A 17742-nucleotide genomic window follows, 5' to 3' on the forward strand; every position below is an offset into this window, starting at 1 on the left:
TTGCAAAGATTTATCTGCAATGCATACACACCAAAAAGCTCCTGTGTGAAAGAGCAGGATGCCACAAGACCTGGTCCCAAGTGGTTGACTTAACCCTTGTTCATGTGGTCTGAGGCTTGGGCCAGGGATGGGATCCACAGTGCAGTGGCCAGGGCCCTCCCTTTGCTAATAGCTTGGCTGTTGTTAATGGAGGTTCAGATACCTTCAGATGGGGCTTATGGTACCAGCAAGCTATCTGAATGTTTGCCACTAGCCTGTGCTAGTGGAAGGTTTGTTTAAATGCCATCAGCAATAAGCACAGAGGAGAATACTCTCAGTACTGTACCAGTCCATAGTGGATTATATGTCTTCCTTCATTCAGCCTATTGAAGGCTTTGCAATGCAACACCCTCTTTTTGCCATGTTGAAGGTCTTCAGCACTTTGGCAAAAGAAGCGCAGAGTAGCTGATTACATTTCTAAGCAATTAGCTTGGCTATCTCACCAGAATTCAGTATATTAAACTTCTGTGGTACTGGAACCAACTGGTAACTTGTGTGTTATTTTTGGCTGGGAGTTGTTGATTTCACTAGTAATTCATTTTCTGCAGAAATCTTAGTATCTTATCAGCTGATACATTATCTAGTCCTCAAGAAGAAGCTATACAGACAGAAACATACAGACTCCAGCAGGTATGAAGGGTAAACTCTTTCTCAATTTATATGCACATTTTTTTCATTTATACCAATTAATTATAATTATGGAAACATTATTCCTGTGAACTTAAACTTTTTTCAAGGGACCAAAATGATATCTTGATGAAACAAACCTGCAATGAGCATTACTTTGTGTTCAATAATTTCAAACTTCTATCCTTTACAAATATATAAAAAAGAATTCTAGAGACAAAATGTAAGTCAAAGAATCAGCAATATTGGTTTTCATTTGAATTAATTATTTGACCTGCTGCTTGCAGCTGGAAAGTTGTCTTTTTGTTAAATTTGTTACGGTGTTACATTTTTGCATGCAACCATCCAGCCCTGCCTTAAATGTAATGGCAAGTTGAAAAACTTGAATTAAATAACACGATTTCAATAAAAGTTCTATTAAAATAAATTGAAGTTCAAGCTGGTTAATGGTTTTTACATATGGCTCAAACTGTGACCTATCAGCTTCAAATGCTATGTGAGCATTGTAAGACATTTTAACATTTACATTTTGTTCCATTAGCCTGCTGACAACTTAACATGCTAACAGAGTTAAAAACTCAGTAATTGGTCCAGTCCACCTTATCTAGTTTAGTTTGAGAATTACTGTACAGCCGCATCTGACCATTGTTTAATTCTTTTTCTTTTTCTTGCTTTGTTGTTTTATAGCATATAAAACTCACCCATTGTTTGCCAAACCTTGCCAGTTACCCAGTGAACCTCCATGATGGAGGAAAATGTGATTTCACCTGCAAAGCCTCTATTATCATTTACAGCCTCAAATCAACCAAAAACTCAGTTTAACCAGTTTAAAGACCAAATACTATAATGTGAAGACATGCTATTAAGAACATATACGTTTACAGAGGTTTTAAACTGTTTTAATACAGTGGTCCTATAAGACCTAAATTTGCTGTCACCATGTGATACAATTCTACCTTTCTTTCCAGGGCAGCTCAGTATCATACTGTCTTGTCAAGGAAAACTCATTATGAAACCAGGTGTAGCTGTCCTCCAATGTCCTAACAGTCTCTCTCTCTCTCTCTCTCACACACACACACACACACACACACCATCACAAATATAGTCACAAGCATAGTCACAAGCCAACCATCATTCAGAATGACAGCTTTTCACCACATGTTCTATTTTCAGTGTGACATGATGTGACATGATACCACTCACTACCACCTGAACTTGGATTGGAACAGTATACCAACACTGTTACACCAGTTATTTGGCGAGTTTTATATGGTACAGCATGTATAAAATTGTAACCACTGTATGGTTGTATGGCAGATATCACGGTTATGACAAGAAAACTCTGCTTGCACAAAAAACTGGTAATATAAGAAAGTTGAAATACGGAGAATATTGCAATTCTGTTTTGCATATAATAATAAATACACTGTTGCCCATAAAGTTGGAATAAAATGTTTTTTACCTCTTCTCATGAAATGATTGTGACAATGTGATTTATTCTTGATAAATAAAGTTTATATCTTCTCAACTTTATTGATCAAACTCTTCCAAACAGATCACAGTGAAACTTAAACCACAATGAACCTTTGCAAACTGTGTATTCAGGCTTTAACAAGATTGGGGGTATTGAACAATTATTCCAACTTTATGGGCAACAGTGTATAAAGTATAGTAATAAAACTATATATTTAGATTGGGGATTGAAATAGCAATAAAATACCAAATAATAGTAAGACAGTAAGAAAAAATAAGTTATTTAATTGATCATTTTAAGCACAGAAAAAACAGGACATGATCTCTCAGTGGCTTTTCAGCCACAAACAATGTCAACTGTGTTGCTTGCAAGGTGTCTGCAGGGGCAGGCCACATAAATACCTTAGTTTTAAGTGTGCAAACTGATGCAGTTGGTTGAAATGCTTATCAAAAATATAACAATGAAACAACTGAATTACACTTATTTTGACTCATTATTACAATATATGTCGCCGACCAATAAAAAAAGATATGGACCCTAATAAGCGGAAATAGAGTATCACGTCATATTTATTTTGTGCTTCCAAGTGCTCTAGGTTCATTCATTCATTCATTCATTCATTCAAGATTTTGTGTTCAATTGCATTGAAAACTACTCTGAAAACATCCAAATGAAGTACTGGCCTGTTTGTGTATCACTGAAGAGTGCGTTGATCCCCAGATAACACTGGGATAATGAAGCAGTTGGTTCTGCCTCACACACCTCAGCTGTCTGGATTTCTTTTGTTGTGTTTTGTTATTAAGGATCATCTGAAGAATACTTACAGCCAAGCTTGCACACAGTCTCACATTTACCTTCATTTACAGCAACTCGTGCTTGTACTTTATTATGGAGACCCTGTACTGAAGAAGTATACTGCGGTAATAAAACAGTTTATAATGCTTCATTGTGGTGTCAGCTTGTGTGGATACAGTAGTAGAATGTGGTGCAATGCAGTATAACACTAACAACATGAGTCAAAATTCAACCTAAGTTTTCTGTTACATGTTGCTTTATTCTTCAAGCTTCTTCTTTGTATTAGACCGTTCTGATGTGTTTCCTATCAATAAAGTAGCCATGTATATGTATGTTTTTCCATGTAGCACATCATGAAGACAGGGGCAGGCATGTTCACAAAATACTTGGCAGACAAGTGAATGAACCATCTGTTTTCAGCAAATCAGATCAATGAACCATATGATGTTGTTAAAACTGTTACTGAAGCCAGTCGAGTAGCTAAAAGATCTTTTCCATCAAGAAAAATATTCAGTGCTGTTATTTTGCTCCTTTCAAAAAATAAATACTCATTATCGTTATCTGCGCTATCCACCTTTCTTGTTTTGGATCAGTTGTCTCTCACTGTCGTCACACCTGAACCCTGCCTGTAGTGTAATGCTGATTGGTCCAAAACACTGTGTTTTTTACCACAAACATATAGCTTGGAGTCACAAAGCCAGCTGCCTCACAAGGCTGCTACATCCCTCAATGTATTTGCCTTGCCAACACATTGTACAATAGTCTCATCATGATATTCAAATCCCAAAACATGTTCATTATGAAGTGTATGGTGTGTGGAATGTGCCACCAGAATAACAATCGGCTCAAATGAGGTTTTCCCGTGAAACAGCAGCACTATTTAACTCACACTACCAACGGGTTTAGCACAGTGTATAACTGTTGATAACGTCACAGTAGCTGTAAGCAACTAGCCTAGTATGTATAGAAACCTGAATGTAAAGAAAGGGGAAGCTGCCACCTGTTGGTAGAAAGAGTTTGTCACATTAAACCAAACTCAATTCTATATACTACATCATCACTACCTCATAGCTGTGAGCTTTGATGAGTGCGCACATTGAAAAAAACTATTCATAGGGCCATTAAATTCATTTGATTTCTCAATAAGAAGCTTAAAATGGGCCCTGAACTTAGATTATTTGTCAAAATAAGATTTATTTTGCATTTCTTATTTTAAGCAACTGATTGGAGGTTAGGGAAAAAGTATACATCTTTATATTTCCCTATTTTGATGAATTAACTATTTCATTCTACAACACAGCGTTGCACAACAAAATGCAAGTTGAAGTCCGGTTTGCTGCATAATAAGAAAATAACTGTTTTATGGTGAAATGTGGACAATGAATTGAGGAGTTTTATAGCCTGAAGAAAGAAGCAGATACTTCTGTATCTTCAGGGTGAACAGGTCATTACTGTACTACACTCTCCTGTCCTGAGCCATGCACATCCCATGCCAGTTGGTGATGTTTCAAGTCATGATGTCTTCTGTTGACAAGAGTTGACAAGAACATGGCATGGGAATATTTCTCAAGAATTACAGCTATTTCTGAGCTTTCCCCACCAGGGTGGAGATGTGTGGTAACCACGACAGGTTCTCTGTGATGCTGATTCCCAGAAACTTCAAATTGCTCACCTGTTCCACATCACCTCCACTGCTGTAGACATCGTTGTGTCTTTGCCTCCTTTTTTCCAAAACGATCAACTATTTAGTTTGCCGCTGTGGTGCAGCAGGTTGTTCTCTGTGCAGCACTCTGCAGGTTCCTCCTGATATGAATATTCACTGTTGTTTGTAACCTGGCCGATGATGATGGTGGTGTTGTTGTCTCGACAGAGTTCAGGGGTTGAAGTGGTGGGGGAACAGTGTGAACAGGAGGGGGCTGAGAACACAGCCGTGGGGTGCATGGATGTATTGTACGAACTGGATATCAAAGGCAAAGATAGTGACTGTTCTGTCCAAGAAGAATTGCTCACCTGGCGCACATGCCAAAAAAGTTTCACACTCACGGGTTAGCTTCTGGGTTATGTGGCCCACTGAATGTGGACAGTAGTGATCATCCCATCATGCCTCTGGCCCAGCCGCACTTAAGTAATTGGCTTGTACTAAAGCAGCGACTTCATTCAGCAAAAAGAAAAGAGTCTTTTCCAGGCTATAGAGACGTTTTACAAAGACTAAACCCCTATGGCTTAAAAATATACCGCTGGTCTGGTATCCAGTTCTTGTAATACATCCACACTACATCTCCAGTGTTCAACACTACAGTGGAGGAGGAGTGACGGCAATCCAAAATGTCTGGGGTCTGTTTGTGAAGCCTAATACCCAGTAGCAGAGTGTAGTACTCCGACCCACAGTGCTAGGTTTGCCCATCAGCTTCATGAGGGAGCATATTTGGTGGTGCACTCTGCACCATTGTGCTGTTGTCTAATAACCATAGTCACATTGTTTGTAACGTGTACACACATTTTGCCAATAAAACTGATTCTGATTCTGAGATTGTGTTGAATGGCCTGCTGAAATCAAAAGATAGCATTCTGATATCGGTGGAGGACAAATAGAGAGATGTTATCTTCTGTGGATCTACTGGATCTGAATGCAAAGAGGCTGGTTGGGTGTCACGGCTTCATATACTCAACACTGGGGCGGTATTAGAATGCACATTGTGACATCAGAGAGTTTAGTTGTTTAGTCAAAGTAACAAGTCAAAATTGCAATACAGCCATGTAAAACAAATGACTTCTTTATACGATGAATACGATAAAGACAGTTTGAAATGTCTAATCTACTGCAACAGGCAGCCACCCTGCGGCAGTCACACAGCAGTCTGTTTTACCCTTCAGGCTTGCCGTAGTGTTGTGCAACATTTAGCGCGAACTTTAACAGCATCCGGAAAAATATAAACACAGGAGAACTGCAGCTGCTTGTCAAGCTAACGATATTCATTCATAACAGCGCCGTTGTTTGACTGTACTAACTGTAGTTGGCAATACTATTTGTTAAGTCAGAGCCCACCGTTTAAGTAACAGCTAAAGAGCAGCACAGACACGTCACGAGCCTGTTCAGTGTGGGAGAGAAGCACCAGCTGTCTCTGGGTAACAGGAGCAGAAGCAGCTAGTGCTACATCAAGCGCTAGCAAGAAGAGCAGGAAAGGACTCTCACGTCGAACAAACACAGAAAATGGTAAGTATGCCGAACTATGGTAATTTATTTCCATGATACTACAGATTCATTCGTGTATTAACTAACGTTACCAACTTTACCTGCCTAATGTTAAAGCTAATCCTAGTATAAAATCAGATTCAGTCATACAACTCAAATGCTCTTTATACAAAAGGGCAGAGCAGACTGTCTGCTCAGGAGGCTCAGGTCTTTTGGAGTGCAGGGGGCTCTGCTGAAGACCTTCTATGACAGTGTTGTGGCATCAGCCGTCTTACATGGAGTGGTCTGCTGGGGGGGGCAGCATCACAGCTGTGGACAGCTCTGTCCTGGTTGTCCCCTCGACCCAGTGGGGGTGGTGGGAGAGAGGAGGATGATGGCAAAGCTATCAGCCAAGAGACAGAACCACTCCCCCCCCATGAAGGACACACTGACAGCACTGGAGAGCTCCTTCAGCTACAGACTCCTCCACCTTTAGTGTTTGAAGGAGTGATATCACAGGTCCTTCCTTCCAGCTGCTGTCAGACTTTAGAAGCAGCACTGCTCCCAGTAGACCACACTGCACCTACACTGACAATCCCAGCACTAGAATGTTCACCAGTGTGTAATATATTTATTCATCTTTTACCTCACTCACAATGTCCAATACTTTTTTATATCTCTCCCTTCTTTTATTTTATATCCCCCCTATGTATACAGTTTCTATTTTTATTCTCCCTCTTGTCTAACCTGTCCATATTTTTATATCTCATTCTGTTTATATCACTGTCCACTAGTGTATTACATATTGTTTGAGTTGTATTCTACTGAACATGCTGTTTTTGTCACCCACTACTGCTGTAAAGTAAATTTCCATGAATAAAGGAACATCTTAACTTATCTTATCCTATCTTAATCCTATCTTAATCCCAGAGAAGGAGTCTTGCGCCCAGTCAAGTTGCGAAACGGAAGCAAGCAGAAGACTCCTGTGACGATGATGACCCGACATATAACGTCAGAACTGTGAGTAGACTAGCATGACTGCACGTTAAAAGTTATTACATATAAAGTAGTAGACCTCTAAACACCCCTATTGCTTTGTGCTGTGTATCTGGATAGTAAGGCTACCATTTAAAGTTGAAAAACATGGTTCAAAAGAACATCTATAAATCAAAGATATATAGACAGTATTGTAAGCTCACAATTCAGTGATATTGTGTTTGGTGATTTGCACTTGACAATGCTGTATGGTTAGAATACAGTATAATTTAAGTTTTAGACATGTACTTGGCTCAACAGCATTCACATGGCTTTATTTTTGATACTTCAACAAATGTAGTCAATGTAAACAGTGAGTAAAAGGCTGTTAAAACACATTCAGGCTATTCACAGCCTATTAAAAAAACAACTCACCTTCAAATTTCATTCTGCAGCTGCACCCCTATCCCGCTTACTCAGAAATATTACAATATAACCTCCAATATTATGGGAATTATGTTCAATCTCTGCAGTAAATCACATTATGAGTGACGGAGACATAAAGCTTCATACTGATTTTTACAATTTGAACTGAGATTACACATGATGTGCAAATAATATGTCAGTGGAGCTGCTCTAACAAATGTGCAGTCACAGTGATGTAAAAACAAAAAAAGGACATGCTGAGGTAATATTCTGAGCTGAGGGTGACTTCATGCGGTTTGATATTTAAATGTGAGGCCAAAAAGCGCTTTTCAAAGAAATGACAGCTCAGTAAAGCAGTAACTTTAGCTGAGTGAGTAACAAATGTCCAACTAGGATTTTGATTCTGATATACTGTAAAGCTCCACTAATGAATGCACTTTAAATGCTTTATGCGCTTTGATTCGGACTGAATCAATGAAGGAATAAAAGTGTGTCTGGCTTCGTAAGTGGGAGGAGACAGAGAAAGGTTCATAGCATACAATGGTAAGTGACCCATAGTTTAATTCACCTCTCTTTGTGAAGCCCCAGAGTTTTGCGTGTCAAGGTTAACACAAACAGCATTTTCACTAGAGCTGCTTTCTGAAATACACCCCAGTACACCAAATTCTGTTAATACATTTGCAGTTAACATTAGATTCTAGTTTTCTTGCTTAGTGGCAAATGCACAGACCTTGTGTAACATGTTTTCAGGCATCCTCTGATCTCTGTTCAGCATCATCTGAGTCACTTCGCCGTGTTTCAAGAGTAACTTTTATAACTGGAGTAACTTTTATAGCATTTGTATTCATAACATTTATATTCCATATAGTACCTTATAGAAATAACGATTTTAGATATGTAAGTAATGTAAATAATGTAAATTACCAAAACATATTTCATTCATGTCATTACCTTCTACAATTTCACAAAAGCTTTTACATAATGGTCTAACATGTATGGTATATGTTTATGGATAAGCAGGCTACAGATACAGGTTTTCCTGTATCTGCTCCATAAAAGCAAGCTATCCTTCCCCATGCCTCTTGTTTGGGAAATAGGGGAAATTGTATAGTTTAGTGAGAAAACACTGATGATGACTTGGTACCAGCGTTGGTGAGCAGAAGAGCAGTTGGCATTGAAAAGTGTGCAATGCTTTTTCACAGGAGAAAATAAGAAAACGTGACAGTGACATTCGAGACAGCCATATTTCTCCCTTCAGAAAGCGTCTGACACAGCTGAACAACTGGCCTGTGTGTATGGACGGTGACAAACATGTAAGTGTTGTTGATTACTATCAAATTTAATATTTGCATGAATTTTGTATGTGAGTGCGGTAATGGTTGCAATGTCATGCCCTCTTTACAGGAGGCATTTATTCGAAGTATCCTGTCCAAGCCTTTTAAAATTCCAATTCCGAATTACACAGGTAAGATTTATTTGGCACTATGGCCTTACCTCTCCTTCACATGTGTAGTACAATAGGTAAAGAATCACTGACTCCTATCTCTTCGTGAATTCCCCATAGGCTCTCTGGGAATCAGGGCACTTGGTCTAAAGCGTGCAGGAGTAAGGAAAGCGCTTCATGATCCCTTTGCAGAAGATGCTTTGGTTCTTTATGATCCTCCAAGTTTGAGTGCTCACGACCTGATCAAAGCTGACAAGTAGGTTCTAACCACATGGGACCGTTCCTCCAGTAAACCATGTACTTGAACCCCTGTGAAAAGGTTTGACTCTTAGTAAGTTAAAGCTGCACAAGCTAAATTTACATGTTAGGTACTCCAAATGGGACCAGGTAAAAGACTGAAACTAGTAATTAAGGTCCAGCAGTCACTCAAGGAAATGCAGTTTTTGGCTCTTAAGCTTTGGCTTCAGTTTGTAAGTCGTAAGTATGTATACATAAACTGCAGTATACTTTAGTAAAAGAATAGTATGTTTTAGTAACTGCAGTCACCTCACAGCATTAATTGATTAATGCTGATCAGATTTGCAGATATAAACCATGCTTTGTACAGCTCTAAGAAAATGCTGCACAGCTTTTACTTGCAGAGCTATATCAGTGTTTTGACAGTAATGTTCTTTGTCCTGTCCAGAGAAAAACTACCAGTCCATGTTGTGGTTGATCCAGTTTTAGGGAAAGCGCTCAGACCCCATCAGAGGGAGGTAAACTCAAGGTTTATTTCTAAACTTTACTGACTGAAATAAAACAAGTAAAAAATATAGTAATAAAAGTAATAAGAAATGTAAAAGTTCTGTATTACATTTATTATAACACTGATAAACAGTAGAGATTTTGAATTTCACATTAATACATTGTTTCTCTTCAGAAACTTGAGAAAGGATTAAGAAGTATGCTCATTCTTGAGCTTGGAAACAGTAGATTGACTCACTAGCTTTTTCTGGAGCTTTCAACCACTCCATAGTTTTCACCTGTAAGATGTGTGAGGGGGACCATAAGATGCAAGCTCCAGAAAACGGGAGTTAGTGGATTATAAGAAGGTTTTTTTTCTTTTAAATTAAGAATAGATGTCTTTTCATTCCTTAAGGGGGTGAAGTTTCTGTGGGAGTGTGTGACGGGCAGACGCATCCCAGGATCGTACGGCTGCATCATGGCTGATGAGATGGGCCTGGGGAAGACTTTGCAGTGTATCACCCTTGTGTGGACCCTGCTACACCAAAGCCCTGATGCTAAACCTGAGATAGACAAGGTTATTGTGGTTTCACCCTCCAGTCTGGTTCGCAACTGGTACAATGAAATTGGGAAGTGGCTGGGAGGACGCGTCACACCAGTGGCCATCGATGGAGGTTCAAAGGCTGAGATTGACAGGCAATTAGGTAGTTTACCTCTCCCTTCTGTCTCATTATGAATATATACATACAAAGTTTATGCAAATATGGTTTTGATACATCTACCATGCACTAAAGCGAAGAAACTTTAACCTCATTTAACCTCTAATATTTGTTCTTGTCATATGGATATACCATAATAATGTGATGAAAATTAATTTATATACATTTTCAAACATCATACAGTGCATTCTGTAGTGTGATTGGATCTATAAGTAATCAAGCCATTATCATGTCACCTTTATTCTTACCCTTCTTTGCTGTACATGTTGTAGTGCATCAAGTAAATAAATCAGACCAGCTAAAGAACAAACAATATAACAAATGTACACATTTAACTACCCAGCCTGTCTGCTGAAGACTTTCTTCAAACTATGCCCGTCATGATCAGTGAAATCGATAGCTGCTTCATGGCTCCCTCCTTATTTGTCTCTTTTAATCATGGTTTCATGGTTCCACTGGCACATTACCAATGCCCACTTTACACAGCCTACATTACTTTAGACTTGATACGGTTATTTCTAGCCCATCTTTGTGGAACCGGTCTTGTTAGCCTAACATCTCAGTGGTCTTGGATGAAAAATGCTCACCGTCAATATAATGTGTCTGTCAGTGAGCTCATTGAAAATAGTTTAAATGTTGGGGGGCTCACAAGAACCGTTAGGAATCATCCTGTCCTATCCTTTTTCAGTATATGTAATAACAGTTGATCAGTAGAGATTGTATTCATTCCTATTCAATGTTTCCTGATCCCTAAACACTGTGTGAACTCATTAGAATCATTTTCATGTCAGATCATTTTCAGGCCAAGAGTAGTTCTGGTTCAGTTCCATTCATTCAGTGACAGCACACTGACTGAATGGAACTGAGAGCGGAAACATTGAAACTATTACATGTTCCCTGTGTACACTGAAAAATCTTAGATAATATCTGGTTCTAATGGTGTTGATTTGCAAAATGTTTCTTTTTTGAAAACATTAGTTTATTATTCGTCTTGTTTATTAATTGGATTGTTTTCTGTGATTTGTAGTGAATTTCATCTCTCAATATGGTTTGAGAGTACCGACCCCAATCCTGATCATTTCATATGAGACATTTCGCCTGCACACTGAGGTTCTGCACAGGGGTAAAGTGGGACTTGTCATCTGTGATGAGGTATTGTATCTCATTCATTACTATCACTTCATAGCTGTGAAGGACTATGATGAAGTGACATTAATAGCCGTGCATGCTGTAGGGCCATCGACTGAAGAACTCTGACAACCAGACATATCAGGCCCTAAATGCTATGAATGCCCAGAGGAGAGTGCTAATATCAGGCACTCCCATCCAGAATGACCTGCTGGAGTACTTCAGCTTGGTCCACTTTGTTAATGCTGGGATTCTTGGTAAGCAGTTCCACACACACACACAGCTAAACAGCTATTATACATCCGAGTTATTTCTGCTGTGTGTCCTGGTACCTTTTTATTAGTTTATCTCACCTTAATGGCAGGTACGGCCCAGGAGTTTAAAAAGCGGTTCGAGCTTCCCATCCTTAAGTGTCGAGATGCAGATGCCAGTGATAAAGAAAAGAAGACTGGAGAAGAGAGACTCAAGGAGCTGATCGGCATCGTCAACAGGTGAGCTGGAAGCACACAGATGAGTGTCCATCGCTTTTATTTTTGTCTCCTTTTTTCCATTGTCATGCTTCATTCTTTACATGTATAATTAGCATATTGTTATTATTAGATATATATTTTTGCCGTTTATTGCTTTGTTTTTCTTTTGACGTGATGTTGCTTTTCTAAGTTCTATTCTATTCTCTAAAGTCTATGCAATGCCACATCCTTTCTGAGAGATGCATGAGACTGCTTTATGTCTGTGACAGTGTTTGATCTGTTTCTCAGTATGTGCACCTGGCAATACTCATCTGTGCTCATCTGTCAGTAAGACTGACCATGTTCTTCCTCAACAGGTGTTTGATCAGGAGAACGTCTGATATCTTGTCCAAATATCTTCCTATGAAGATTGAGCAGGTTGTGTGTTGCAGGTAGGTTGATTAAATTGGTTTCCAGTTTTGACACAAAACAGAGGTGGAATATCTATATATTTATGTAATATTTGCGTTTGTCTCCTGTAAAATTCTAATGTGTTCTCAGTAACTGAATACCAAATGAAATCACTGTTGAATACTTGATGTTGAAGTTTGAAGAGGATACAGTTTATTTTGCTTTGACTTTGAACACCATCTGTCTGAATAGTCACAGTTGTGCAATTCCAAAAACTTTAATTCCAGGATCATTTTAGGGTTCTCAAATTCAGATAGACAATTGCCTTGAAGCTCAGACCTTATTGTTTGATCTGATTTGAGCTAACTGTGCAACTTGAACATAGTTTTTGAACATTAGGGAGGTGAATTTTGTATCAGAATTAGAGAACCTTAAAATAAATAACGTTTTCACAATCAAGCAACTTGAAAGGGACTATTGATAAATTCACTCATTGACATTCACTGACACTCAGTGAGCCATATGGAGCTCAGCTGCTAGCCACGTTTTTTCTTAATTATTAAGTAATAAATGTCAATACAAGCCACACCCTAATTTAAATGAACTTGATTTAAATTTGGAAAGATGTAAATATCAATCTTATTCAGTTCTGATAAAGTACTGAACTTCTATATAGCATCTGTTATCAAATATATTGTGACACGTTTCCTAAGGATGTTTAAAGAATCTATAGACGATATCTCAGCATCTCAGACCAAATGTGCACCTCGCCCCTCCCCTCTTTGCTGTGGCTCCTTCATTCTCGTTCCCCCTGTACTCAGATGCTTACTGACAATCTCTCTTAGCTTTGTGCTACTGTGTTAGTTTAGCTGAGTGTGTCAATGGGCAGCGTCTCTGGCTCGTTACTGGCTCAGCCTCGTGGTGCATGCTCAGTCACATTCAGTCAAATGACTTCATTCTCTTCTCAGGTTGCCATTACTCCACCATATCTTCGCATAGCAAATAGTTATTCAATGCTATTGTACTGTTCTGAATGTCATGTAGAGCATCTAATCAACTGTAGAAACATTATTAATGTGAGTGTGTCTCTGCAGGCTGACTCCTCTGCAGACAGAGCTCTATAAGCGCTTCCTGAGACAGACTAAACCGATTGAAAGATTACAGGAAGGCAACATAAGTGTCTCGTCCCTGTCTTCCATCACATGTCTCAAGAAACTGTGCAATCGTAAGTGCTTTAACCAAATATGAATGTTGTAATTGTAAATATTAACAGATAGACTGTCCTCTCACTTCCTGAAGCAGTTGCCGTTTACTCAGATGCTAAAATTAAAAGGACAGTGAACCGTGGTTGAAGATGTCTTAACTTAACTCTTGTATGACATTGGCCATATAGTATTCACATCATCTGTTGCTTGCTAGAATGAACCTTTTTGTTGTTTGAACCAGACCCATCACTCATCTATGAGAAGTGTTTAGAGGGTGAGGAGGGCTTTGAGGGGACTCTGGATCTGTTTCCATCGGGCTACAACACTAAAGCCGTGGAGCCTCAGCTCTCTGGTAAGCACACGCACAATATAGATCAGAAAGTTCAAAGGGTGTTAGAAGTAGTCCAGATATACAGCACGGTGGGCCCTGCTCATTCTGTTCCTGCAACTACAAGGTTTGTCTTGGTTAAGAGGAATAGAATAAAGGGGAGGTAACACTGATACTGCTTTTATCATCATCATCATCATCATCATCATCATCATCATTACATGGTGGTTGGATGGTTTTATCTCTGGCTGGGACATCAGTGATGTGTTCACAGCTTGTTTCTGCTTCTCCCAAGTGGACACATTGCACGTTTAATAATTGTGAATAGCATGTTGTCATTCCATTTCTGGGAACAAAGTTTTTTTCCTGTGTTCCAGGGAAAATGCTGGTCCTTGACTACATACTGGCAATGATGAAGACTACAACTAGTGACAAGGTGGTGCTTGTCTCTAACTACACTCAAACTCTGGACCTCTTTGAAAAGCTGTGCAGATCTAGAGGGTACTTTTGTTGTGTACCACCATCTAATTTTGTCTGTATTTTCTGATTTGTCAGTTAAAGTGAGCAACATCCCTCTGCTTGGTCTTTTCCAGGTACCTCTATGTCCGTCTGGATGGCACAATGTCTATTAAGAAGAGGGCCAAGATTGTGGAAAGATTCAACAGTCCATCTGTGAGTTGGAAACTATTTGAAACAACACCGCAAGCTTTGAAAAGCAGTTTTGAATGAATCAATCAATCTGTTTCTCAGAGCCCAGAGTTCATCTTCATGCTGAGCAGCAAGGCTGGTGGGTGTGGCCTGAATCTGATTGGTGCTAATCGCTTGGTTATGTTTGATCCTGACTGGAACCCAGCCAATGATGAACAGGCGATGGCACGAGTGTGGAGAGATGGCCAGAAGAAGACGTGCTACATCTACAGGCTGCTCTCGGTCAGTTTGGGTGGAGTAGATGGTGGACAGACTTTTTTCCCATTTTCTTGTTGGATGGTTCTATCATTGTATGTGGACAGGTGTGTGTGTGAGCCATCTTTTAGTGAATCTAGTGTGTTTCAGCTCACTGAAACTTCACTCTTCACTGCCAGCAGCTAAAGATATTTTTCTCAGGAGTTGTTGGAGACCAGACCAGAGTCTCCAGCAATATATGCACATCATAGAAATGTGATAACAAAGCTCATAAGATGCAGGTATAACATAAATCAAGCATCAAAGCATTAATATCCGGATGTTTAATGTTAATTATTCAACAAAGGATTTCATATGTGTCAGAGGAGCAGGATGGTGCTGAAAGCTGCACAGTTTCCATGTTTGACCTGTGTGTTTGTGTGTTGACAGACTGGTACAATTGAGGAAAAGATCCTGCAGAGGCAGGCCCATAAGAAAGCACTGAGCAGCTGCGTGGTGGATGAGGAGATGGACGTGGAGCGGCACTTCTCTCTGGGTGAACTCCGAGAGCTCTTCATCCTCAATGAGGAGACCAGCAGTGACACACATGACAAGTAAAAAAAAAGTTTTTTTATGTCACTCACTGCTGATTCTGCTGAGAATTAGATTTAAAATGATGGTCAGTTACCAAGAAACCTCTCAGGTACATTAAAATTGATCCAGAGAGCCCAAAGTGCTGAAAGATCTTTTCTTACGCATGCAGCTGATATAGCTGGCAAAGCTAAGATACAGTAGTACCACATAATCAAGTGGTATTATTATTATCAATTTCCATTTAATCTGCAGTTCAGTTCTGTAAATTAAGTCCAAATGTAATTATTAGTGAGAAAGCCCAGTATTTCCCAGCTCTTGTAGTGTCATTCAATTAGGGGGGTCCCCAACTTTTCATTGTCAAATTTGGTTCATCACGCCTTCCCCATCAGCAACTGATCGTCAAATCATTTTTTGTTTTGTTTTGCTCTTAAATCCAAATTCTGACCTGTGGCATTGGCTCCCACTTTTTCCACACTAGACAAGTAGAAATGTCGGCACAAGGTAGAGTATGGTGATATTGTGGTAGTCAGGAGATGTCATCTGGCGCAGACACGGCTCCTCAAAGACCAGAAGTATTCATTTCTCAAGCAATTCTAAACATGAGACCTCCATCCTAGTTGTAGCGCTACATGTGCCTGTAAAACATCAGCAGCAGTGAATCTTCATGAATAAACACCAGAAGGATTATCAGTAATTACAGCCCAAAGAAACAAGAACAACTCAAAGGAAGTGATTCATTCCTCAGCAGCACGTACAAGTGATTTAAGAGAAATTATGGCCATTTTCTCGTGCTTTTCCTAAATCTTCTCTTGGGTACACATGATGGAACGATCTTAATGCAAAATGAATATTCAGTTCACTAAATGATCTGTCTGTCATCGTGGCCTCCCAATTCTCTCAGAGGTGTCTTGGATTTGATCATTTCTACAACAAGAGTGGTAGACAGAAAGATCCCCTCTTGCACTATCTTACAGTCTTTACGCCGGTTGCTGCTGAGTGTCATCCGTTGTTGCTGAAGTCTCAGTCATTGTCACGTCCTCTTGACCGTGTCTCATATCAGTGTGTGTGCTACATTCACGTAGCCTGAGCCATTTCCCCCTTATGTCTGCAGTGTAAACACTTCAGATCTCATTTTCCCACAACAGGAACAGGTAGTTTATATGAAGTTAAAGGGTGTTGTGCTAATGATCACATCTCGCAAACATGCAGGTCTCTTTGCACGTGACTTTGCATTAAGCCCAATATGTCTCTGACCTTTTATATTACATTTCCACCTCATCATGTGCTGCTGGCCCCAGAAAAACAAGGTGATGACATCTGCATTAGGTGTGCGTGTTCTCATTAAACATTCTCTATTAATGCCAGTTTATGCACGATGTGTTTGTGTGTAACCATCAATTGATCTGACATTTTATCATACCTAATGATGTATGATTATAATGTATGTGATATAATCAATCAACCCCTGTTCCTGCCTCTTGTTGTGCTGTTAGGTTTCGTTGTCGCCGCTGTGTGAATGGCAGGGAGGTCCGGCCGCCGGCGGAGGACTCTGACTGTACCAGTGACCTTTCTCAGTGGAACCACTGCTTCGACAAGAAGGGCCTGAGGGACCAAGTGCTGAAGGCCTCCTGGGATGCTGCGGTCTCCTTCGTCTTCCACCAGCGCTCTCATGACAGCCCGAAGGGTGTAGTGTAGCGGGAGGCAGACAACAGACTTTTTAGCACACTGCCACATGTGCTGAAACTGATATTTATTTACTGTTGAGTTGTTCTATTGATTTTTTTATTAAAACAGAGAAAATAAAGGAAAATATAAGTGATCTATCCAAATCATGTAAACTGCTAATGGATCCACCAGTTGAACATCAAACTGGTGTGTCCAGCTCACTGTGGTGTTTGGACACCTTCTCATTCAGTGTTTTTTCTTTATTCTTTATTTTCTACATTGTAGATTAATACTGAAGACACCCAAACTATGAGGGAACACATATGGAACTATGTGGTTTCCTGTGATGACAGCTGTGTAGACTCTTAACAGTCCCTCAGACTTATTTTGTGGAATTTCTCATGGCAAAGGTACGGTTGGTCCACAGCTCTATACAGTGAACAGCCCTGTTTGACAACTGTTCTAGTCCATATTGTGCAAGAATCAGTCAACTGAGAGAAGAGAAAGGACAGTCCGTTGTTGTAATGCTTTGGGACGAGTTGGAGTGAAGGAAAAGCAGGCAACAAGTGCTCAGCACCTCTGGGAGCTCCTTCAAGACCATCCAGGTAACGACCTCATGAAGCTGACTGAGAGAAAGCCAGGACGGCGCAAAGCTGTCATCAGATCTACTTCGAAGAAGCTAAAAT

At 39.8% G+C, this 17742-nt stretch overlaps 1 protein-coding gene across 1 annotated transcript; it reads left to right on the forward strand.

Moving 5' to 3' along the window:
- Nucleotides 1-8716: 8716 nt before the first annotated feature.
- On the forward strand, nucleotides 8717-17210 carry rad54l (RAD54 like). Its single transcript, XM_070832452.1, has 16 exons — nucleotides 8717-8821; nucleotides 8913-8973; nucleotides 9073-9208; nucleotides 9638-9707; nucleotides 10091-10379; nucleotides 11422-11546; nucleotides 11629-11779; nucleotides 11887-12013; nucleotides 12349-12423; nucleotides 13477-13607; nucleotides 13829-13939; nucleotides 14293-14416; nucleotides 14509-14587; nucleotides 14666-14845; nucleotides 15248-15411; nucleotides 16885-17210. The coding sequence occupies exons 1-16, from the start codon at nucleotides 8804-8806 to the stop codon at nucleotides 17084-17086; spliced, it is 2043 nt and encodes a 680-aa protein (XP_070688553.1). The 5' UTR covers nucleotides 8717-8803; the 3' UTR covers nucleotides 17087-17210.
- Nucleotides 17211-17742: the final 532 nt, after the last annotated feature.

The sequence above is a fragment of the Pempheris klunzingeri genome, chromosome 6 (genome assembly GCF_042242105.1).
Source record: "Pempheris klunzingeri isolate RE-2024b chromosome 6, fPemKlu1.hap1, whole genome shotgun sequence".
Lineage (NCBI taxonomy): Eukaryota > Metazoa > Chordata > Actinopteri > Acropomatiformes > Pempheridae > Pempheris > Pempheris klunzingeri.